Source organism: Schistocerca serialis, chromosome 1 (assembly GCF_023864345.2).
Source record: "Schistocerca serialis cubense isolate TAMUIC-IGC-003099 chromosome 1, iqSchSeri2.2, whole genome shotgun sequence".
Taxonomy (NCBI): domain Eukaryota; kingdom Metazoa; phylum Arthropoda; class Insecta; order Orthoptera; family Acrididae; genus Schistocerca; species Schistocerca serialis.
The window spans coordinates 1,138,719,460-1,138,744,317 of record NC_064638.1 but is presented as its reverse complement, the minus strand read 5'-3'; the positions used below and the strand labels follow the sequence as shown (position 1 = coordinate 1,138,744,317).

The window sequence follows — 24,858 nt, the reverse complement described above, 5'->3', positions numbered from 1 at the left end:
TCAACGTTCCCTCCAGATGAGAATCCGTACAGGATCACTGTGTCGACCAAATCGTGACTCACCTGTGAGAAGATCATTGGTCCACCGTACGAGCGTCCAGGTGGCATGTTGACGGCTCCAGTGTAGACGTTCTCTTCTGTGAAGACGCGTCAGAGGTACATTTACGGTGGGTCTCCGACAGTAAAGGTCACTCTTCAAATGGTTCAAATGGCTCTGAGCACTATGGATGGGACTTAACTTCTGAGGTCATCAGTCCCCTAGAACTTAGAACTAGTTAAACCTAACTTACCTAAGGACGTCACACATATCCATGCCCGAGGCATGGCAGACTGTAGCGCCTAGAACCGCTCGGCCACTCCGGCCGGCAAAGGTCACTCTTCCGAAACCTTCTGCACACCGTTTACCTCGCTACAACATGTTCAATGGATGCTGCGAGGTCAGATACTTGTTGCCACCTGTATAAAAGCCTTGCCCTTACAGCCAAATAAAGGTTCTTTATTTCTGATGCTACACGTGGTCATCCCCGCCCTGGTCTTCGGGATGCAGTTTCGGTCTCTACAAACTGTCACCATATCCTAAAAACAACAAAACGATTTACATTAAGCCATCGGACCACATCAATTTGCGACTGTCCTGCTTCCATTCTTCCCATGGCTCTTCACCACAGAGAGCCTGGTAGGCGTCTTCTCTGAGCCATACCGCACCGTCTGTGACTGTGTACACAGCGATTGTCGATGCGGGACCACCCGGCAAATACTATCCCGTTTGACAGGTGCGCTGACGTTTTCGCTGGCGTGGTTGTCCGTTGACCAGAATGGCATCTTCCATGCAGGACACGATCTTAAGGACATCTGTTTACAGTTTGTATGATTATATCGTGATATCGTGAATTACGCACAAGACGCATAGTGATTTGCTGCGTTAATTTAGGACACCAGTGTACATACCTTTACAAGCGCCGGCGCTTATAGCTTTCAAGACCCGTAGCGTCGTTGGATGACGTTTCTGGACATGGTGTCCTACGTAAAACCTGATCTACTGAGTCCCCTCTACAACCTCTCGAAGTTCGTAATATGAGTTGTGAAACACCCTTTATATACGACCGTAATGAAAATGAAATTGAGATAGACAGTTCACGCAGCAGGGCAATTGGATGTGATGTGGAAATGGAAACCTGTGATCGACCCTAAAGTGGGTTTCAACGTCACAGCAATTTTTTTGAGCATGGCGCTACTGAAAGCGATAGGTAATTGCATTCCTCCGGTCTGTGAACTGACTTGTACATCTAGTTATAGGGGAGGACTTACTGTTTAATGCGTGCCGCAGCTTGGCGTTTCTCACATTAAATACATTAAATATCAATGCCAGAGGTAAAAGAAGTGGCGACTGACAGATAAAAGCTATGGGACTGGACCGGGATCGAACCCAAACTATTGTATTTCTAGTCTATCGCTTAACGACTGAGCCGCCAAATCACCGATACGGACCAAAACAGGTGTTAACTGCATTCCAATAGATAACAAAAGCACGAGACTACGACCTGTTAGATGACAAGTATTTGGCATTAGGAAGGAAGTACATGGGTGTAGAGTTCATAGAGGAGATAGGGAAGGTCCCACGGAGAGCTGCGCGCTTCGTTACAGGATCATTTAGCAATCGTGAAAGCGTTACGGAGGTAATAAACTCCACTGGAAGACTCTGCAAGAGAGACCCTCAGTACCTCGGTGCGGGCTTTTGATGAAGTTTCGAGAACATACCTTCACCTAGGAGTCAAGCAGTATATTGCTCCCCCCCTACGTATATCTCGCGAAGAGACCATGAGGATAAAATCAGAGAGATTAGAGCCCACGCAGAGGCATACCGAGAATCTTTCTTTCCACAAACAGTACGAGACTGGAATAAGGGAGAACCGATAGAGGTACTCAAGGTACCCTCCGCCACACACCGACAGGTGGCTTGCGGAGTATGGATGTAGATGTAGATGTAGATGTAGATGTTGATAGCTGAAGACCACAATGTTGGCGGAAGTCTGGAATACCTTCCATCCTACCAATGATGTCAAATGACCGAAAGTAGAGGTGACGATCTATGGTCCAATGCAGAAAGCTGGCCAAGTTAATTCGTCAACTGTGAGTGGCTAGACGTTTGTCATTTTGTCCAGAGTTGACCCAGATCGTACATAGCACTGAGTTGCAATCATCCTAATATAAACATGAATTGCTTTAAAAATATCATGGGAAACCTTCTCGGAGTTCCTACTGCTGGATATGCATTCGTGTTCTCAAGCATGGCCACATTGTAGTTTGTTGAACCAAGCTAAACAAGTTTCACGCTACACTGATTGTCATCTGTGCGCCATTGCTCCCTGACAAGCACACTCCTACAACTATGAGGATATTTGCACACATTATAATTAAACATACCTGCCATAGCGTACTAAGGATTTACTAATCTTCTCTAAATCCCTCTCGACACTGAACAGTGACTTTGGCGATCTCATAAACCAATTAAAGGAACTTGGCTGGGGAGAAACTAATGCAGACAGAAATCTGGACATACATTGAACTTCTAATCAAGGGCGCACGTAGACACAACAATAGTCCATACGCTTTTGTTTTAGGACTCCCCGTGTTGGGCGTGAGGCACCTTCAAGCACTGCTGCTATGCGTCACCCACGTGCTGATCTTCAGCTTGCGCACAGACATGTCGATGGGGGTCGTTGTCATGGCCAACAACACTGGCAGCAACCCTAACATCAAGGTGGGTACCTGCTGGCCGAACTGCTGGGCCATCACAACACTCACCTAGTTCACACAATTGGTAATTCTTATAAATAGGACTGATATGTAGTTTTCGTATTACTCATGCCCTTTGTAATAAGCTTACGTAAGTTTAGTTTAGCGTTTGTGCTCAATGGTTCAACATCTTGACGGTACAGTAATGCCCTCTTTCTGTATGTGGTAGGATTCTAGTCCAATTGGTTTATCATTCCTCACACAACTGTATGAGCTCTCTGAAAAGTAGTAGTGTATGTTTTTAATTATATGTGACTACTGAGACTTGTCTCTGGTAAAAGTTGTGACGCTTTCTGTGTGTAGTTTCAGTGAAACCAAATTCTGGCTCCCGACTAAACGCTGCCACATATTCACCTTATGGACCTAATTAGAACATATGACTTAATAAACAGGCTGCAGGCCTTTCCAAGAGTCTGGCCTCAGAGTTCACTTGTGATAAGAGCTATGTGCCATGTGACTACTAATAAGTCATAACATATCTCTATATCACAATGTTTATTACATAAAGACAACTCATAATAGTATTTCACGATAATAGCAGACACTGGTCATACTTTCCCATTGTTGCCAACCTATTATTGGATGGACTACACAGCAACAAGAGTGTTGTAGGTCTATATGACCTACCACAACGTCGCTCTGAACGCACTTTTGTCGTCTCTCTAACATCTATTTATAGACTTGCCCCTCCCTACCAGTCTACGAGAGGTGAGATCACAAAAACGAAATATAAGTACATACTTTGTAGCAGAATGAAGCTGCTTGAAGGTCAGTGATATTTCAACTCATATTAGTATTAATTCAAAGGAAATTTTCTTCTTATATTAAATTAAATGGAATCTATATTAATGTGGTGTTTGAGCCAGCTGTTCTTTAATCAACCCATTCTGTCATTAGCAAAAGTAAATGCTATATTTACGAAATTTAAAACGACTGAGAACTGATGTGTGAAATCTATCATCTTAAAGAAACTTTTCGTGCTGATTCCAAAATTAGTTTTAGACTTTGCGAGTCCACAATATTTCAGAAGTTATGGAGAATTTAATATTATGAATAATATTTTATTGAAACTAATCCAGCTGATGTCTTTCTGTAAAACATGATGTTTTGTCCTCCAGCATGAATGAACATTATTTTTGAAACAGTCGTTTAACTGAATTTTGTTATTGCACCAAAACTTCCTTTGTTAATGTGTGGAGAAATTATTTTTTGTTTTGTAAAGTTATTCACTCCGCTATACGCTGAACGGTACAGCAATCGTTTTCCTAGATTTTATAAAGAAATAGTCTCAGTTGGGAACTTATTTTTATTACAAACAGCATGTTTCATCTGATTGAGACTTCATCAGATTTTATGAAAAACAGTCAGGAGCATTTCAAATGACCAGCTTGGAAGATGGCGGATCAGAACTGATAAACACTCTAAAAGATATTTCTGTTGCACTAGACCCACTTACAAATCGTGAATACCACCGAAAGAGCCAAACGTATGTCTTATAGACCTGAAAACTGGGTAAATAAATCTCGTGCAAGGCGACCACATTGGAACTATCCAGTTCCAACATTTTTATCTGGATTTTTGGGTTTATACAACGTATCTGTAGCTCTACATTGCGCTTTGTTTCAGGGTGTCCATGATTTACAACTGTATCTAGTCTGACAGAAATATCCGCTGAAATGACATTCTCTTGATAACTTTTCATAAAATCTGATGAAGACTTAACCAGGTGAAATGCGTTATTTGTAATAAAAATAACTTGGCAACTGAAACTGTTTCTTTATAGATATTCTATTTCATACAGGACCACCAAGTCACTTGAGAACAGCCTAGAAGGCTAAAACTAGCTGAGAACAAACAAAATTAATGCAGCAAAAGTGGAACACTCCAACATGTTTTAATAAATACATTGTTTTGGTATCTGCTGTGAAGAAAATGTGTCTCATACGAGCACATAAAGATAAGGGTAAAATCCAATGTTATCAGCACATCAAAATTAAACTGTTGAAGACTATTGAAGCATCAGATTTAGTGAGCAGTTCAAAGCAATTACAAACTTTGTGAATGTAATTATTGAACTTCTAACACAAGTCGCTAAGAAAGTGAAAAAGTGCAGTGATATCATCCAGATGAAATATGAAAATCATGCTAAATTTCAACAGAAGATCCGGTTGAATCGTCAATTATGTCTAGCACACCTACAACCAGGAAAAACGTTCATTCTATTGCAGTGTAAATTAATAATCGGATTAGCTAACGAGTATGAACATCTTGTGACTAAATAAATTAGGGAAACACATATAAACAAATTAACGATGTCATAGTTCATGCTCAGACAAAGGGAACTTGTGAATGTGAACGAGCAGCCTACAATAACTTAACATTTTTCTACACATTGAGAGTTTGACAAATATTCAGTTTACAGAAACAGAGTTGAATCTCCTGAATAAAGCACTAAAATCTAACTTACTTTCCAAAGTACAAAGTAGTATGACAAAAAGTCTCATAGTTCATACAAAAATATCGTTAGATGTGGCACATCTCCCCACTGTCGGCGAAAACAAAATTACTTATAAAATCTCTGAAATGGTTTCAAAGCAAATAAAATACAGTGATGAAGACAGTTACCAGATTTGGGCCAACCAAAATACAGTGTGACATATTAAAAAGAAATTAAATAAACATGGTGCATTAGGCATAAAGGCAACACATTGGTAATATTATCAAAAGATGAATTTCTCAATAGGGTTCATGAGTCTTTCCTAAAGAATGATATAAGTTAAAACATGAAACTACAAATTTAATGCACAAATGAAGAAAATCCTTAAACTTGCAATTATCTCTTCACAGATAAAGAGATAAAGAAATGCATAGTTGTTAACACCTAAAACCAACATTAAGAGCACAAACAAAAATCCATAAAAAGGACATACCTATCGACGCTATTGTCAATAGTGTTGCCAGCCGCTCCCATTTTTTTGAAAAAAATTAAGTTATTTAAACAGCAAGTTATTTAAACAACATGGTTAACACTTGGTTCAAGAATCATAAAAGGTGGTTGTATACATGGAAGAAGCCTGGAGATACTGGAAGGTCTCAGATACATTATATAATGGTAAGACAGAGATTCAGGAAGCAGGTTTTAAATTGTAAGACATTTCCAGGGGCAGATGTGGACTCTAACCACAATCTGTTGGTTATGAACTGCAGATTAAAACTGAAGAAACCGCAAAAAGGTGGGAATTTGACTAGATGCGACCTGGATAAACTGAAAGAACCAGAGGTTGTAGAGAGCTTCTGGGAGAGCATTAAGGAACGACTGACAGGAATGGGGGAAAGATATATAGTATCAGAAGAATGGGTAGCTTTGAGAGATGAAATAGTGAAGGTAGCAGACGATCAAGTAGGGCTAATAGAAACCCTTGAGTAACAGAAGAAATATTGAATTTAACTGATGAAAGTAGGAAATATAAAAATGCAGTAAATGAAGCAGGCAAGAAGGAATACAAACGTCTCAAAAATGAGATCGACAGGAAGTGCAAATTGGCTAAGCAGGGATGGCTAGAGGACAAATGTAAGGATGTAGAGGCTTATCTCACTAGGGGTAAGATAGATACTACCTACAGGAAAATTAAAGAGACCTCTGGAGAAAAGAGAACCATTTGCATGAATATCAAGAGCTCAGATGGAAACCCAGTTCCCAGCAAAGAAGACAAAGCAGAAAGATGGAAGGAGTATATAGAGGGTCTATACAAGGGCGATGTTCTTGAGGACAATATTATAGAAATGGAGGAGAATGTAGATGAAAATGAAATAGGAGATATGATACTGCGTGAAGAGTTTGACAGAGCACTGAAAGACCTAAGTCGAAACAAGGCCCCGGGAGTAGACAACCTTCCCTTAGAACTTTCGACCGCCTTGGGAGAGCCAGGCCTAACAATACTCTACCATCTGGTGAGCAAGATGTATGAGACAGGCGAAATACCCCCAGACTTCAAGAATAATATAATAATTCCAATCCCAAAGAAAGCAGGTGTTGACAGACGTGAAAATTACCGAACTATCGGTTTAATAAGCCACGGCTGCAAAATGCTAACTCGAATTTTTTACAGACGAATGGAAAATCTGGTAGAAGCCGACCTCGGGGAAGATCAGTTAGGATTCCGTAGAAATGTTGGAACACGTGATGCAATACTGAGCCTACGACCTATCTTCGAAGATAGATAGATGAAGGAATGCCAAACCTACGTTTCTAGCATTTGTGGACTTAGAGAAAGCTTTTGACAATGTTGAGTGGAATACTCTCTTTCAAATTCTGAAGTTGGCAGGGGTAAAATACAGGGAGCGAAAGGTTATTTCAATTTGTACAGAAACCAGACGGCAGTTATAAGAGTCGAGGGACATGAAAGGAAGCAGTGGTTGGGAAGAGAGTGAGACAGGAATGTAGCCTATCCCTGATGTTATTCAATCTGTATATTGAGCAAGCAGTAACGGAAACAAAAGAAAAATTCGGAGTAGGTATTAAAATCGATGGAGAAGAAATAAAAACTTCAAGGCTCACCGATGACGTTGTAATTCTGTCAGAGACAGCAAAGGACCTGGAAGAACAGCTGAACGGAATTGACAGTGTCTTAAAAGGAGGATATAAGATGAATATAAACAAAAGCAAAACAAGGATAATGGACTGTAATCGATTTAAATCGGGTGATGCTGCGGGAATTAGATTAGGATATGAGACGCTTAAAGTAGTAAATGGGTTTTGCTATTTGGGGAACAAAATAACTGATGATGGTCGAAGTAGAGAGGATATAAAATGTAGACTGGCAATGGCAAGGAAAGCATTTCTGAAGAAGAGTAATCTGTTAACATCGAGCATAGATTTAAGTGTTATGAAGTCGTTTCTGAAAGTATTTGTATGGAGTGTAGCAATGTATGGAAGTGAAACATGGACGATAAATAGTTTAGACAAGAAGAGAATAGAGGCTTTCGAAATGTGGTGCTACAGAAGAATGCTGAAGATTAGATGGGTAGCTCCGCCACACACCGTTGGGTGGCTTGCGGAGTATCAATGTAGATGTAGATGTAGATAACTAATGAGGAGTTATTGAATAGAATTGGAGAGAAGAGAAATTTGTGGTGCAACTTGACTAGAAGACGGGCTCGGTTGGTAGGGCATGTTCTGAGGCATGAAGGGATCACCAATTTAGTATTGGAGGGCAACGTGGAGGGTAAAAATCGTAGAGGGAGACCAAGAGATGAATACACTAAACAGATTCAGAAGGATGTAGGCTGCAGTAGGTACTGGGAGATTAAGATGCTTACACAGAATAGAGTAGCATGGAGACCTGCATCAAACCAGTCTCTGGACTAAAGACCATAACAACAACAAACAACAAGCCCTACACATATGAAAATAAATACACAATATGAGCTGCACAGGGTACCCACATGATCTAGGGCACCTGGTCACAGTTCACGTGGCTCCCCCTGTTGGAGGTTCGAGCTGTCCCTTGGGTATGGGTGTGTGTGTTGTCTTTGACATAACTTAGTTTAGGTTAGATTAAATAGCATGTAAGCCTAGGGACTGATGACCTCAGCAGTTTGGTACTGTAGTCCTTACCACAACTTTCCAATTCTTCAACTTCAAAAATACGCATAAATTTGTTCCTGATAACAATAAACTTGTTTCTTCTTTAGTCAAATATCCCTATTAAAGAAAAATTAAAATAATTAAAAATAATGTAATTGTGTACAAGTAACTAATTCCAGCTGAAATCCACAAGTTCATTTAACTATTATGAATCACTCTTTTATGTAACTACTTTTGGTTTCAAGATAATATATATCCTCAACCAGACAGTTCAGCCCTGGGTAGCTGCATGGCAGGAATCCTAGTTAACATTCATTAAACATGTTAAAGCAAGAGATTTTGAGAAATTTAAACACACAGCAAACAAAATTTTTTAGTACAAACATTATGTCCAAGCAACGTAAATCCTACTACATGGTAAAGAAGAAGACATTGGCACCATCTATTCACAACTAAACAGTCTGAATGACAAAGTGAAATTCACTCATGAAATTGAAATAAATTACTATATTGACTCTCTACATGTCACAGTGGAAAAAGAAAATTCATTGTACAGATTTGGAACTCTTTGAAAATCAGCAGTTACATATCCACTAATAATAATTAATCATTCCACACACGACCCCATAGAATACATGTTTTCACTCAATGAGACTGATATAAATTTTCAACTTGAAGAAGATAAGTTGAACAAAGAATTAGCACTACTAGAAAATTTATATGAAGTACATTATTTCAAACTGCAGATAATAAAAGTATAGGCAGAAAAAAATTAAACAAAGCCCAAAAGAAAATGAAATTAAAAATGGAGGAAGCTAAACAAAAAGCTAAGTGTGTTGCTCTGCACTTTTAAAAAATCGTTTCAAATGAAAAACCAAAACTTTTAAAAATAAAAATATCAAAGTTAGATCCCTTACTGTTAAAATATTGGTAATGTGAGACATTCTACCAGTACAACAGACCCATTTAGATCCACATAATTTGATGTGATGGTTGCGACAGGGTATACATTGGACATAATAGTAGAAACTTTTAGATATATTTCAGAGAGCACATAAAATGTAATGATGACAGTAAAAGTGCCTTTGCACTGCATCTCTGAAGCAACAAACATATATTTAAAATATTTGTGAGAAGCTCCAGATTTTACATTATGATAAGAACCAGAAGCAAATGAATATCTTAAGAAATCAAAATTTCCAGTCATTCATATGTCCACCTGATAACTTCTTAATCAGTAAACAGAACTACAGAACAAAAATTCCTGGACAATTTCCGTCTCATTCTGCTAGTTAACATTCAGAGATCATCTATAAAAAAAAATGAAATTTAAAATAAAATCTCACTTCACCATACTCTTTAATATTTATTTTTATTTCATTTTTGCCATTTTTCATATTAGTTAATTCCTTAATATATTTTAACTTTTATCATATACACACATAAATGTACAGTCTTCGTATTTGAAATCATTGTTCCAGTTATTCCACACACACAAACGTACAGTCTTTGTATTTGAAATCATTGTTCCAGTTATTCCATGCTTAATATTACCATCTGATCAGTATAATACTTTTGTAGATGACAAGTTGTCTAACCAAGAAGACAGCATTTTTGGACCAAAATGAATAGAAAAAATTCAAAGACACTCTCATTTCACTTATGAGGCATAGTTTTCTGCTGCAGGTAATGGTATTTAAAATACATTCACAGTCACATTGTTAGATTTCTGTGCATGAAGGTAATATAATACACTCCTGGAAATGGAAAAAAGAACACATTGACACCGGTGTGTCAGACCCACCATACTTGCTCCGGACACTGCGAGAGGCCTGTACAAGCAATGATCACATGCACGGCACAGCGGACACACCAGGAACCGCGGTGTTGGCTGTCGAATGGCGCTAGCTGCGCAGCATTTGTGCACCGCCGCCGTCAGTGTCAGCCAGTTTGCCGTGGCATACGGAGCTCCATCGCAGTCTTTAACACTGGTAGCATGCCGCGACAGCGTGGACGTGAACCGTATGTGCAGTTGACGGACTTTGAGCGAGGGCGTATAGTGGGCATGCGGGAGGCCGGGTGGACGTACCGCCGAATTGCTCAACACGTGGGGCGTGAGGTCTCCACAGTACATCGATGTTGTCGCCAGTGGTCGGCGGAAGGTGCACGTGCCCGTCGACCTGGGACCGGACCGCAGCGACGCACGGATGCACGCCAAGACCGTAGGATCCTACGCAGTGCCGTAGGGGACCGCACCGCCACTTCCCAGCAAATTAGGGACACTGTTGCTCCTGGGGTATCGGCGAGGACCATTCGCAACCGTCTCCATGATGCTGGGCTACGGTCACGCACACCGTTAGGCCGTCTTCCGCTCACGCCCCAACATCGTGCAGCCCGCCTCCAGTGGTGTCGCGACAGGCGTGAATGGAGGGACGAATGGAGACGTGTCGTCTTCAGCGATGAGAGTCGCTTCTGCCTTGGTGCCAATGATGGTCGTATGCGTGTTTGGCGCCGTGCAGGTGAACGCCACAATCAGGACTGCATACGACCGAGGCACACAGGGCCAACACCCGGCATCATGGTGTGGGGAGCGATCTCCTACACTGGCCGTACACCACTGGTGATCGTCGAGGGGACACTGAATAGTGCACAGTACTTCCAAACCGTCATCGAACCCATCGTTCTACCATTCCTAGACCGGCAAGGGAACTTGCTGTTCCAACAGGACAATGCACGTCCGCATGTATCCCGTGCCACCCAACGTGCTCTAGAAGGTGTAAGTCAACTACCCTGGCCAGCAAGATCTCCGGATCTGTCCCCCATTGAGCATGTTTGGGACTGGATGAAGCGTCGTCTCACGCGGTCTGCACGTCCAGCACGAACGCTGGTCCAACTGAGGCGCCAGGTGGAAATGGCATGGCAAGCCGTTCCACAGGATTACATCCAGCACCTCTACGATCGTCTCCATGGGAGAATAGCAGCCTGCATTGCTGCGAAAGGTGGATATACACTGTACTAGTGCCGACATTGTGCATGCTCTGTTGCCTGTGTCTATGTGCCTGTGGTTCTGTCAGTGTGATCATGTGATGTATCTGACCCCAGGAATGTGTCAATAAAGTTTCCCCTTCCTGGGACAATGAATTCACGGTGTTCTTATTTCAATTTCCAGGAGTGTATATTCCATTTTATACAAAGCCACAATATCACTTGAGAATGAACTAGGAGGATGAAACTGGTTGCGAACATATAAAGTTAGTGCCGCACAGGCTATGTAAAAACGTAAGGAAAAAAGTTTTCGAAGTAGCCAAATGAGTAGATACCTCATGAAACCTATTATCCTATTATCATCTCTAGTTGTTACAGTTTCTCAATTCATGTTAACATAACATGGCGTGATGAATTTAACTGATTACAACATTAGAAATATGTTTTTTTACAGGTACCCTAAAACGTAATTTCGAAAGGATTGTATGGTATCGGCAGAATCAGCAAGAGCTAAACAATATTTTGCTGCTGTTATGTACCTGTCTTACGTATAAAAAATTGAATTTACATGATGACAATTTAGATTACTATCAAAGAGACTGTCTCTACTTGTCGCAATCGACCTTGCTTCAGTTTTCAAAAATCGATTATAAAATTCTATCTGAAAATGGAATGTAGTTCTACGATAAATGTTTGGAATGTAATAGTTGGGAGCTGAAATATGTAGTGACTAGATGCGCTTTGTCCAAATCCCTACTGCCAAATGCAACTTACTGGAATAAAGGTTTACCGGAATGTCCGGAAAAACTCAGACATTTGTTTCAGGTCATGACGGATGTCAAGTTGCTCTATAGCATCAACACACTGCTACTTGGACCACCAGATGAACCAAGTGGATCCTTTTTTGAAAAGATGTTAAATAAAATGTGGGTAATAGGGTATAGTCGAATTAAATTAAGCGTTGCTGAGAAAACTGGGTTAGGAAATGATGTCTATAGATTACCTTAGTTCTCAAACAAGGGCTTGGTCGTATCAAATGTCCAGATGGGCTTCTCTCAATATTACAGTAAGTACCTCCTTCTGTCCCGCATGATACTTGATCACAGCTTGGGTCCCTTTTACACATTCAACTAAAATAAATTACAGAGATCTTAACGGCTCCATAGCTGTTTCGTCATTGGTGTATAGACTTTAATACTGTCTGGCTCGTCTTGTTTACCCTCTAAGCCTGAAGGTATGCTGACGATTATCCCGTAACATCTAGTAAGTCAACACCATAAAACCATTCATCTTCCACTTATCACATGTAGGGATAATACTCGACGCTCAAAGACTTGTGAATGGGTTTGTTTATTTTACCCAAAGGACTACGGCTGGAGCCAATCTGAGACGAGCACCATCCTGAGCGCCTTCTTCTGGGGCTATGTGGTGACGCTGGCTCCTGCAGGATGGGCGGCGGACAGGTTCAATTCGAAGAACTTGTTGTCGGCCTCGCTCATCCTCTCCGGTATCCTCACCATGCTCACAGAGGTGGCTGCAGACACTGGCGGTGTGGTGCTCGTCTGTGCGTTCAGAGTAGTCATGGGTATCTCTCAGGTACGTGGCTGTGACATCCTTACCAGGAAGACATTATTCGTGTAGTGCTTGTCCCGCTTTCAGCATACAGATTAACTACATTAACACACTTCACATTTTGCAGCCAACCTGACTCTCACTCATGCCAACATGATAAGAGATCCATGTAACAATATGAGGCACAACGCTAAGGTGTGGACTAAGACGTCCCTTAGCATCGTTGTGACACATGATGTACAGGGTGTTACAAAAAGGTACGGCCAAACTTTCAGGAAACATTCCTCACACACTAATAAAGAAAAGATGTTATGTGGACATGTGTCCGGATACGCTTAATTTCCAAGTTAGAGCTCATTTTAGTTTCGTCAGTATGTACTGTACTTCCTCGATTCACCGCCAGTTGGCCCAATTGAAGGAAGGTAATGTTTACTTCGGTGCTTGTGTTGACATGCGACTCATTGCTCTACAGATTTTCTGTGAATGTTTAGGCAGGCATCGTTGGTGATGTCTTGATTGGGCCCCATGTTCTTCCACCTACGCTCAATGGAACACATTATCATGATTTCATACGGGATACTCTGCCTGTGCTGCTAGAACATCTGCCTTTACAAGTACGACACAACATGTGGTTCATGCACGATGGAGCTTCTGCACATTTCAGTCGAAGTGTTCGTACGCTTCTCAACAACAGATTCGGTGACCGATGGATTGGTAGAGGAGGACCAACTCCATGGCCTCCACGCTCTCCTGCCCTCAACCTTCTTGACCTTCATTTATGAGGGCATTTGAAAGCTCTTGTCTACGCAACCCAGGTGCCAAATGTAGAGGCTCTTCGTGCTCGTAATTTTGGACGGCTGTAATACAATGCGCCATTCTCCAGGGCTGCATCAGCGCATCAGGGATTCCATGCGATGGAGGGTGGATGCATGTATCCTCGCTATCGGAGGACATTTTGAACATTTCCTGTAACAAAGTGTTTGAAGTCACGCTGGTACGTTCCATGATTAATGCGATTTGAAGAGAAGTAATAAAATGAGCTCTAACATGAAAGTAAGCGTTTCCGGACACATGTCCACAAAGCATCTTTTCTTTATTTGTGTGTGAGGAATGTTTCCTGAAAGTTTGGCCGTATCTTTTTGTAACACCCTGTATATGTTTGGACACATTTCATGTTGTAAATCTGGACATGGGGCGTGTGCGGCAGTTACAGTAAGCCTGTAGCATACACAGTATCAATAGATATACACGATGCAGAACTATTTTTCATACAACAGATGAAGCTAACCAGCGCTGCGTGAGATTGTTGCAGAAGCATCCTGTTGACGTCAGCAATGCATAAGTATGGTAGCAATCCTTGGGCATAGAGAAACACAAGTACCTCACGTCAGAAGTCTAGGGAGCACGCTGAGTGCTCAGCACTCTGCCCAAGTTGATTTGTAGAAAAATTATGCTTTGTGAATAGGCCTGAAATGTGGGTACTACCATAAATTTGATCTTCGTGATGCACCCATTATTACATGGAAAATTACATCTTTCTCATGATTTCTATAAATATTTACAGCAGAAACATTCCAATGAATAAACTTGAAATCCTTAATTAAAAAGTACGAGGTGGGTCCAATAAGCAAGTTTCCATATTTTATAAAAAAATTACGCACAATTTATCATGTTGAAATAGTTTTAATGACATTATACAATGCTTCTGTTATTTTCTAGATAGTGAGATGTTTTGCGAAGCATTTTTGGTAACGTGACGGAAATTTTTCAAAGCCGGTGTTGTAACCAGGTTGGGTCCTGTGCTCCTGACCTTCTCTTCACTGTCAATGTCACTTCATCATGGATGTTGAAGCGCTTATCTTCAAGACGACCTTTGAGTTGAGATTGCATATGAAACTCATTTGAGGCAAAATCTGGCGAATATGGAGGATGTGGGAACACTTCCCATTTGAATCTTCCGAGCTCCACATAGGTCATTCGAGCTGCATGATGCTGACCATTGTAATGAAGGGAGAGAACTTTGTAAGACAAAAATCCACGGCGTTTTCTTTTGATGACAGCTCATAATTTCTCAAGACATTACAGTACTTCTCAGTATAAATTGTGGTGTTGCGAAGCAGGTAGTAACAACCTCTGATAGCAGCAAAAGAGGGCTGACATTACTCTTCCTGTGGAATGTACGACAATCGCCATTTTGGGAACTTCGCCACCTTTCATCCACATCGTGCTCTGACATTTTGCCTCAGTTGTCGAAAGATGGACTCAGGTCTCACTGCCATGCGAATGCTCACACAGCCTTGTCCATAAATAAAGCTTAAGCCACGATGTGTGTCGACAGTGGGTTGTTGTTTTGCTGGGGAAAACCGAATAACAGAGCGCAGATCACAAGTGGACAGACTTTGTGGTGGTAACTCCATGCTAACTGTCGGCATACTGGCAAGATACTACTATAATCGTGGTAAGCCAATGTGAGCGGTGGCAACACATTTCAGTCAAACTCGCCAGTTCCCGCATGTCTTGGGTTTTTTATTTCGCAGAGAAGTAAATTAAGGAAACTTGCTATTGGATGACGCTGTAAAACCTTTCAGAAACACATCTGAAACAGATGCATACATTATGTCCAGCATGTTTTTGAGGAATACCTGTCTTAACTTCTATGTCTAAACTATTAAACTACTTTACAGGTTCAGCAATGACGAATTTTCATTTCTTTTCTTTCGAAATCTAGACTCATAGCTTCATCTATGAGAATACTCAAGTTTTTAGATGCTATTACAGCTATGCAAATTATCTCAGGTAAGATTATAACTATTTTCAAATTGTTCGAACCCTTCTGGCCAGCTAATTATTCATTTTATATGCCAATACTAGAATATGTAAGCACACATTAATTGTACTAGTCTAAAATAAAGATTGGTGCTTTTTCTTAGGTGTCAAAGATTTTTATGTCATATCTTCCAAGTCCTAATTTGCATGTGAAATCATTTACGATGAATCAAACATTGTAAACCAAAAATTACTACGAGTACATTTGGAAACAAGAAAAAAAATTGTATTTGCTTTTGTGTCTTCCACGATTCAAAATTTTTTCTTAAAGTTGTTTCAGAGCCGTAATTGAGGGTTTGAACGAAGACTTTTTCATTCTGAGCTCGAAGTTTTTTTTATTTAATAAAGAAATTTCTTGACAAATGTTGATGCTGTTGAGGCAGCAACCAACCACAAATTTATTTTCAGTTCCTTTATTCAAAGGGTACTGCTACCGGTTTCGAATCGTTGTGATTCACCTTCAGACGGTTTTCATGATTTCATTACAACGTTTTTTACAGATTAATTGTTCTAAAATGTAAATAATACATCATTATCAGCACGCCACACAGATGGTCGCGTTACAGATTTTCATTGGATGTGACTTATGTGAAATGTCGGTTTGGAGTGGTTTTCATCACATTCGTCCAACAGATGTGAATACATTCCCACTGCATTCTTATTGCCGCATACGTACATATGTGAATTTTTCTCGCTGAACACTTCAGATTTGTCACAGGAAAGGTTTCTAGCACACACCACGTGTTTTGATACAATACAAAGTGCTTACAAACATATGAGTGACAAAGATGCTATGATATATCGTAACATCATGAAGATGTCCCATGTTTGGAAAAATATCACAAATTCACTTATGGAACTAAAACTCCTTTTACACTAGTACAGAGAGACATTGATTTTGTGAGCTTTAGAGCGAATACTGTTACATTAATTACAAAGATGATCCTCTTTTTTAGTACTGTATAGGTAAGACAGTACATTATTTATTTACATTTAGCATCATGCTCGAATGAATCGAGTAAATGCGCCCCAAGGCATCGGTTGAATATACATTGACGTATCCAGTAAAATGTTTCATGTTTCCGACGTTGGAATTCTTCCCAAAATACTTGGTGTGCAATCTTAATGTGTCACAGAGTAGTTGGGTCACGTATTATTTCTAAGTCGTCATCCAAAAAATGGTTCAAATGGCTCTGAGCACTATGGGACTCAACTGCTGTGGTCATAAGTCCCCTAGAACTTAGAACTACTTAAACCTAACTAACCTAAGGACAGCACACAACACCCAGCCATCACGAGGTAGAGAAAATCCCTGACCCCGCCGGGAATCGAACCCGGGAACCCGGGCGTGGGAAGCGAGAACGCTACCGCACGACCACGAGATGCGGGCAGTCGTCATCCAGCCACGCTTATTTGTCCCTTTGTTGACAGCATCTTTAGAGGTATTTTGTCCATGATTTCAGTTAGTTATCCCGCTATGTCTCGCTGAGGTCTTATTACGGGCTTTTCTGAACCGCACGTTCCTGGTGTTGCTTTACGTTTCCTGTGCTGGGATTAAACGTAGTTTTCCAGTTTATTGATAACCTTCCATAGATTATGATAAGCTTCTTCAGTATAACATTAATGCAAGGGCGCTGATGACCTAGCTGTTTAGCGCCATCCAACATAAATCATAATCACCTTTACACTGACTGACTCAAAGCATCTCCATCGTATTGCCGTTTCGTTAATATGTTCAGTTGAATGCATCGTGCTTGGGTCGATTCAATGCTGGTATTCCTAATTCGTTCAACATCTTGGCGGCACAACTGGTTCAAATGGCTCTGAGCACTATGTGACTTAACGTCTGTGGCCATCAGTCCCTTAGGACTTAGTAGTACTTAAACCTAACTAACCTAAGGACATCACATACATCCGTGCCCGAGGGCAGGATTAGAACCTGCGACTGTGGCGGTCGCGCGGTTCCAGACTGAAGTGGCTAGAACCGCTCGGCCACAGCGGCCTCTATAGAAGTCAACGCCTCGTTGTGCGTCACCGCGTACAATTCAACTCCGTGATTCGGTATTGTCGTACGCACTCGACGCAGTATGTCTTCGGCCATATTGTCTTTGTATTTGTTCCACAAATGAAGTGAGTTCGAAGAAAAAGACGTTGAATGATGACGGCAAAAAGTGATCGAATTTGATGCGCAGAAGACGAAATAACAGCATCAGCGGGTGTGTTACCCAAATGAATCTCTTTCTCGAGCAAATGTAAACACTGACAGACTTGTCGATATATAGCGCACAACTTACCATTGACAGTTCTTAAAATTCCAATTGGACTCGGTTCGCGAATATTAACCAATAATAAATGCATATAAAAACATTCGACACTGCTCGAATGAATCGAGTAAATGCGCCCCAAGGCATCGGTTGAATATACATTGACGTATCCAGTAAAATGTTTCATGTTTCCGACGTTGGAATTTTCTTGGTGATGCGTTCTATGTGAAATATCGCGGCGTCTCCGAGTAAAGCAGTGTTCTTGCAAATGGATCACTTGCGCATGTCGTGTAGAAGCTTATCAGCGCTGTCGCTAATGGTCGTTCAGCTCTCTTTGCTGACGTGAAATAAACTCGTTGTCCATTCTCCAGGTGCACACCTAAATGGCCCATAGCAGGATGAAGATCACGCATGGAGAATGAAAAGATTTTCCAAGCCTCATTGCTGTGCCATATGTACCCATCTGAAATTGTGAAACTTCATCGTTGGCATCAGGAGCTGCTATACCAAATACAACCATGACGCTTCTTTATTTGACGTGGTTTCAAACGTATTTGATGAACTTAGAACTGCAGTACTCAACATAGAAGTGTGCTTTGAATGTTTTGGAAAGCAGCGGCAAATACGGAACAACCCAGCTGCTGCCAGCTACAACGTCCTTATTTCTGACTTTGGGCATTATAGTTATGCTGTTATCCTCCAGGTAGCCACTACGGTACAGGGGGTAACCGCCACTGCCTGTGATCGTGTCAGTCAATAAAGCACGTGGATAACGTTTCGGGCATTTGTTTTCGATCAAGGACGTTGAATCCCGGTTGTCATTGCCACACTGTCCATGAATAGTATTCGTAGTCACTACCTCGTACAACTCTGGATCCGTTTTGGGGATCAGAAATTTCTGCTCAAATGATGGCGACAAGTTCATCCTTCTTATTTTCTCGACCAACCACAGGAGAATATGTGCAGTCCTATTCTCTGTCACACCGAAAATTACGTCCAATATCACACGTCTCCGAAGACATAATAGTATTTCGTAATGAAATCCAATGGCCCTTGCATTTCTGTTTGAATACTGGTGGTGTAATATCGTGGCGATCGCCAGATGAGTGACTGGGTAGTAGCAGTTGCTTGATTTCGATCCATTTTGCGTCGCAAGTGAAAATGATGAATAAATGTGGTCGACTGTATTGGCGCTTCTAACATACGTCGCTGACAATATGGTAAGTCAGCCAGCATTGTTTGCGTTTACAAATTCATTCATGATATTAAGGGGGTGAATGTATTCTTCCGTACCCAATTTTTGCTTATTTAAACATTATATGTCAGACGTCCCCTTTCGATTAAGACACACACATCAACGGTGAACTGATGAAACAATCTGCGGCATTTCAGTATATGAAGGACTTATTTCAATAGTGGTACAAGTCGATTACCTCCACTTCTCTGCCTATAATTCTTCTGAAATTAATGATCCAAACAAACAGAAAGAAAGGTTCATCTCTAGCAAGAAGCAATATGCTTGAATATTTCTGGTATTTCAACTGCAGATTTTTCAGCGTTCATTTAACTTTGTCTTCATTTCCACGAATCATCAAACGTGGGCGTAAAAAATCGTACAGATGATCTTTTTGTTTGTTTTTGCAACTGTAAGTGAATCATGAATTTTTGTTGGGTATCGAATTGAAACATGAGTAATATCATTGCTAGTACTAGTTAATGGAAGAATCATGAATTCATCATCTTAATAAAAAATAATATCCATTCTCTCCTCGGCAAAATATCGGTGGGTACTGTAATGCATCATACGAACAATGGATTTTGCAGATACGCTGAAGGTTATCACCATCATGTCGTTGAACCAATATGTCGTGAGACACCAAATTCTCTTCAACAACCACAATAGCAACTTCATTCAATGTCAGTGTATTGAAGCATCTTTCAAGTTCGCCTACAGATCTTTTGTCTGGTCTGATCACTATTTTGTGATCATCCGAAGGAATCATTTCTAGTCCAGCATTGAACAATTTGACCAATTTATTGTGTTCATGTAAGAGTTGTAATTGCATAATAATGTTTCGCTTTACCGTAAGGCTGATGGAACAATGCTGATTGATTTCATCATCAGGATTGCCGAGGAAATACATCTGAGGAAATTTGGGTCAGCATTCACTGTCTGCAATAATGCTCCTGCACGATGGTGAATTTGTTCTTGCATATGTTAATATGAAGAGAAACTATTAATTTATGAGCCTTGGTGAAACTTTGTGAATCGTTGATGTTTCTGTGATGTGTCTGTGTACTTGATCTGTAATTCAGTCGAAAAAGAATTTCCCTTAAAGTTGGGTTAAATCCTCATTCTTCGATAATATTCGCCCTAAATGATGTCATTAGGAATGAACTGTTGTATTTTTGCACTCTGATCAGTCAGAACATTATGAAAACCGTCGTACTACCGATATAAACCCTTGCAGGCGATAGCAGCATCACCTGAAGAGGAATGACTGCTAGTCACGCACGGTTTAGTATTTTTCCATCTTCAGCAACTATAGCCGTATATAAAGAAATAATAAGTAACCAGTTGCGTATAAGAAATATAATTTCTTGTCTGGTTTCGGGCACTTAGTGCACTTCTTCAGAAGGCATAACCTTCTGAAAAACAGTCAATAAATTAAATTTTTAATGTGTAACTGGTTGCTTATTGTTTGATTGTTTACACACGCCCAATGCATGTAGTATCAGTGATCGTGCTGTCAATGTGCGGAATGGGAAGTTTCACTGAGGGCAGATTGTGTTCACCCGGAGTCTCGGCACAAGCATTTCGGAAACTGCAGGACTTGCCGAGTGTTCGAGGAGTGCTGTGGTGAGTGTATTCAACAAGTGAAAAACCACATCCAATTGTTGTGGGGTTGGGCGACCACTCCTCATTACTTATGTCGGACGTTGTAGGTTGGGCAGACTGGTAAAACAACACATTTTGGCTAACTGTTGCAGAACTAACAACAGACGTCAAGGCTTGTGCCAATGATAACACCACGACATCAGCAACTACGACTGAAATGAGGACGTGTCTATCAGAACTGGGCGTTGCCACAGTGGCATTCCGTTACATGAACTAATGTATCCCGATACCTTCTTCATCATGGTGATGGGAATGTGCAAATACGTCATCTTACAGGGGAACAACTCCAAGACATCTGTATTGCGGGACGGAGAAAAGCAGGTGGAGACTCGATTATGCTCTGGGGAACAATCATGTGGTCATCTAAGGGTCCAGTGGAGCTCATGGAAGCCACCATGTCGGCCAAGGAGTATCGCACATTGTTAAAGCCCACGTACACCCCTTCATGACGATCATGTTTCCTGCAGCAGTGGAATTTTTCAACAGGATAATACATCATGTCACAAGACGCAACCCAAAATGCAAAATGTCTTCATTCAAATGTTCACAACAATTATGGTATCACCAAATGCAACAAAGGTATCATCTACACATCCAACTAAAGATAAAGAAACATCATCATTATTTAGAGTAATGTGATCAATTTTATCTTTTACGTGTCAAACTTTTTTCAGTTCTTATAAACCTCTTTCTAAAAGTAACACAATTAAAAGAGCATACCACTGCAAATTTGTTTCCTAAGTTATCTTCATTTACAAACCAGCCTTCTTCTTTTAGTTACATACGAAATTTGAAATTTATTGCAATTGAGTAGAAAGAGCGGAAGTGACAGAAAGTGATTGTTAGGAAAATGAGATCTAAGGTATCTGATCATTTGGATTTCATTCAGTTACTTACCAAAAATTTGCAAAACATTCATACAGTTTTACTGGTCCACAGTAAAATCAAATGTGAGAAAAAGTTAGAAAAATCCCATTATACTTTTTAAAATTATTCATGTAAATTTCAATTTGTTGGTGCATCTGCAAGAATTCTGAAACTTCTGTCGTTAGAAAAAATTAAATGTCAGTTGAAATTCAATGTCATTACCTCAACTTCTTTGTCCAATAATTAATAAAAATTAAAAACATTCATACATTATTCCTTAATAATTATATTATATTGTATGGGACTTTACATAATAATATTTATATTAAATCATAGCTACCTTCATTCATTTTAACATTTAATTCGTATGTAGGCCTACTACCAAAACAAAATGCAACTTTTGCTGATGACCTAATTCAGAGATGTGGAACTTAAAGCTTGTGTGATACAATGTGAGCATTTCACAGTAAATCATTTTATGTGATGTATAATTACTTATATTAATACTACAAGAAGGAGGAATCATTATATTTAGGGTCAATGACAATGACTAGAGATGAAACGGATATGCTACAACTATCCATTATCAGCCCTATCCGACACAGTTTACTATCTGACTGGGTCCAGATAGTAGGCCAAAATCTGGAGAATACTAGATTTTCAATAAATTATGGAAAATGTACAAAATCGACTTTATTTAATTCACATATAAGATACTAAACACAGAAAATTGGAATTACTTGACACAAAACATTGAGAAACAAATTAATTTAACAAAAGAATAAAATAGTATTCATACTATTACTGATACTGATAGTGTTTCTAGATACTCAAAGATAAATTATGGAAGCTCCATGAGATTTTGGCATTGAGTCGAGCTGCAAATGATTCGGCTGTTATCAAATAATGCCTAATCTCACTTGTAATCATGCTTGTTTCTTGTCCATCACGCTGACTATTATTATTTTCATTTACCAACTCGTTAAAGCAATCCCCAAAACGTGTCGTGAGCTTTGCGAGAGATAGTTGATTCAGTCTTGTCTCCTCTGGTGGAAAATTCTTCGCAAAATTCCTATGAGATCTGCTGAGTTCTTTCAGTCTCAACAATCTCCAAACAATCTGTGTCGAATCTTGGGTTTAAAAAGTTGGCAGTCGAGTAATTTGGATCTTCATTTAAGAAGCTGAAACGACTTTCCAATCCAGCTACCAATAAGACCCTGTTGTAACTCAGAGACCCTTTCTGCTGTTTCTACCTTATCTTAATACTTATTTAATACCACAACATGTAATTTTACTTTGGATATGCAGGAGAGACGAGAACTTATTTTCTCAATTTCTTGAAGGACTTCAAAAGCTTAACCCACTCCTCCATCAAACCCCACTGATGTGACATCAAATTGCTAAGCTTATCATGAACAGCCACATGCAGACATTGCCGGTTTTTGTTTCCAGAAGCGTTGTACCATACAAAAGGTGGAAATCCGTCTCATGCTGATAAGTTGCACCAATGATGCTTTGGTAAATTTAGTTCCTTCTGGACTCTTTTTTTTTGTGAGCTAAGCTCGAATCATTGAAGTGCGTACGAGATATATACCAGAAGCGATTATTCCTTCTTCTTCAACTTGGACCTTGAATGGCTCAGTCATAGTCATCTGAAGCAAATGGAACATCTAGATGAATTATACTCAATCTCTTGAACAGCTTTCTCCATGTTAGCGCCTGTGTCATTAACGAGTAAATGCGTTTGCTTTGGAAAATTTCCCTGCGATCTGCGACGGAATTAAGTCTCTTTGTGATGCAAAAGGAGACAGCCAGAGTTGCAACCTGAGGGATGTTTATTTAGTCGGTGACAGGTTTCGGGATGCGGCGTTATCAAATCAACCAATGTTTTCCTAGTAAAATGTCCATCAAAGAGGAAGTAAAGAAAGTGAGTAGATATGCTTATGGTCGCAAATAACGTTCGTTAACCAATGTTAACTTTAACTAACGTTAGTTGGGATTATAAGCTTATGTACACACCTCGGTCACTGCTATTTAGACATTTTATTTGGCAAACCTTGGTTGGTTTGAGAACCAGTCACCGACTAAATAAACACCCGTTTTAGTTGCAACTCTGTTGTCTTTTTTTGCGTCACAATTTAAAAATGAGTTGCTTCCCACTATACCCGGCACAATGGCGTCATGTACGCTTCTTTGCTGCATTTTCTTCATCATGACAACTATGACAAGATCTCACTGCAAGAGCTCCGTGTTCCAGCTGAGTTGTAAAGCTTGTTCTAGGACTGTTGTAAGTCCAGTCGTTTCTGATAGATAATAGCTCATTGTCTAGTGCAGTCAAATCTGCTATTAAATAATAAAATTTGTCCCTCATACGTCGTGTATGTCCCAAAGCAATTCGCTATTCAACTTTATTTTTTCTATGTTGAAGACGGATTTGTCTTGGGGGCAGCTGAAGATGATGGACCGCCATGGGCGCCTGTAACTTTATTAATAGCCTGAGATTTATTTTGATGTTTCGTTGTCAAATGCGTTTTCATAGTTGAAGTACTAATTAGAGAAGAACTATGTCATTAGGCTTAAGGTACATTAGATATTTTCTGTTAGTTTAAATGGCTTATTATAACTACATTTTGCAAAAACATCAACTTATCTCAAACAAGTTTAAATAAATATTCAATAAATGGGTAGCTACTCAATGGTATCAGTAATCATATTTATGTACAAACACCTTGTTGATCAGTGTAATAAAACAAATCAAAACAAAAGAATAGAAAACAAACTAGGGTATTGGTACATATCAGCTTTTTTTAGTTCCACACTACGAAAAAATTCAATTCCGCCAACAACAAGAAATCAAACTTTTTATAGCCACTCTTTATATCAAAAACTACAGAGATCTCATATTTACTGATGATATTTTTTGTAATTTCATTTGCAAATGAACAAATTATTTTCAGATATAACATCAAATAACGAGAAGTTAAATAGGTCACATTTCGCAAGAAATCGAATAGTTAAGTCACACAATCTTTCACTTCACTCATGAATGATGATGCCCAGATT

General features: G+C 40.0%; 1 protein-coding gene across 1 annotated transcript in view; it reads left to right on the top strand.

The window, feature by feature from the left end:
- Positions 1–2,703: 2,703 nt before the first annotated feature.
- LOC126455925 (putative inorganic phosphate cotransporter) overlaps positions 2,704–24,858 on the top strand; it is a 59,331-nt gene continuing 37,176 nt past the window's right edge. The window contains exons 1-2 of the mRNA XM_050091687.1: positions 2,704–2,760; positions 12,733–12,963. Of these exons, the coding sequence (XP_049947644.1) occupies positions 2,704–2,760; positions 12,733–12,963 (288 nt within the window). The remainder of the gene's footprint in view (positions 2,761–12,732; positions 12,964–24,858) is intronic.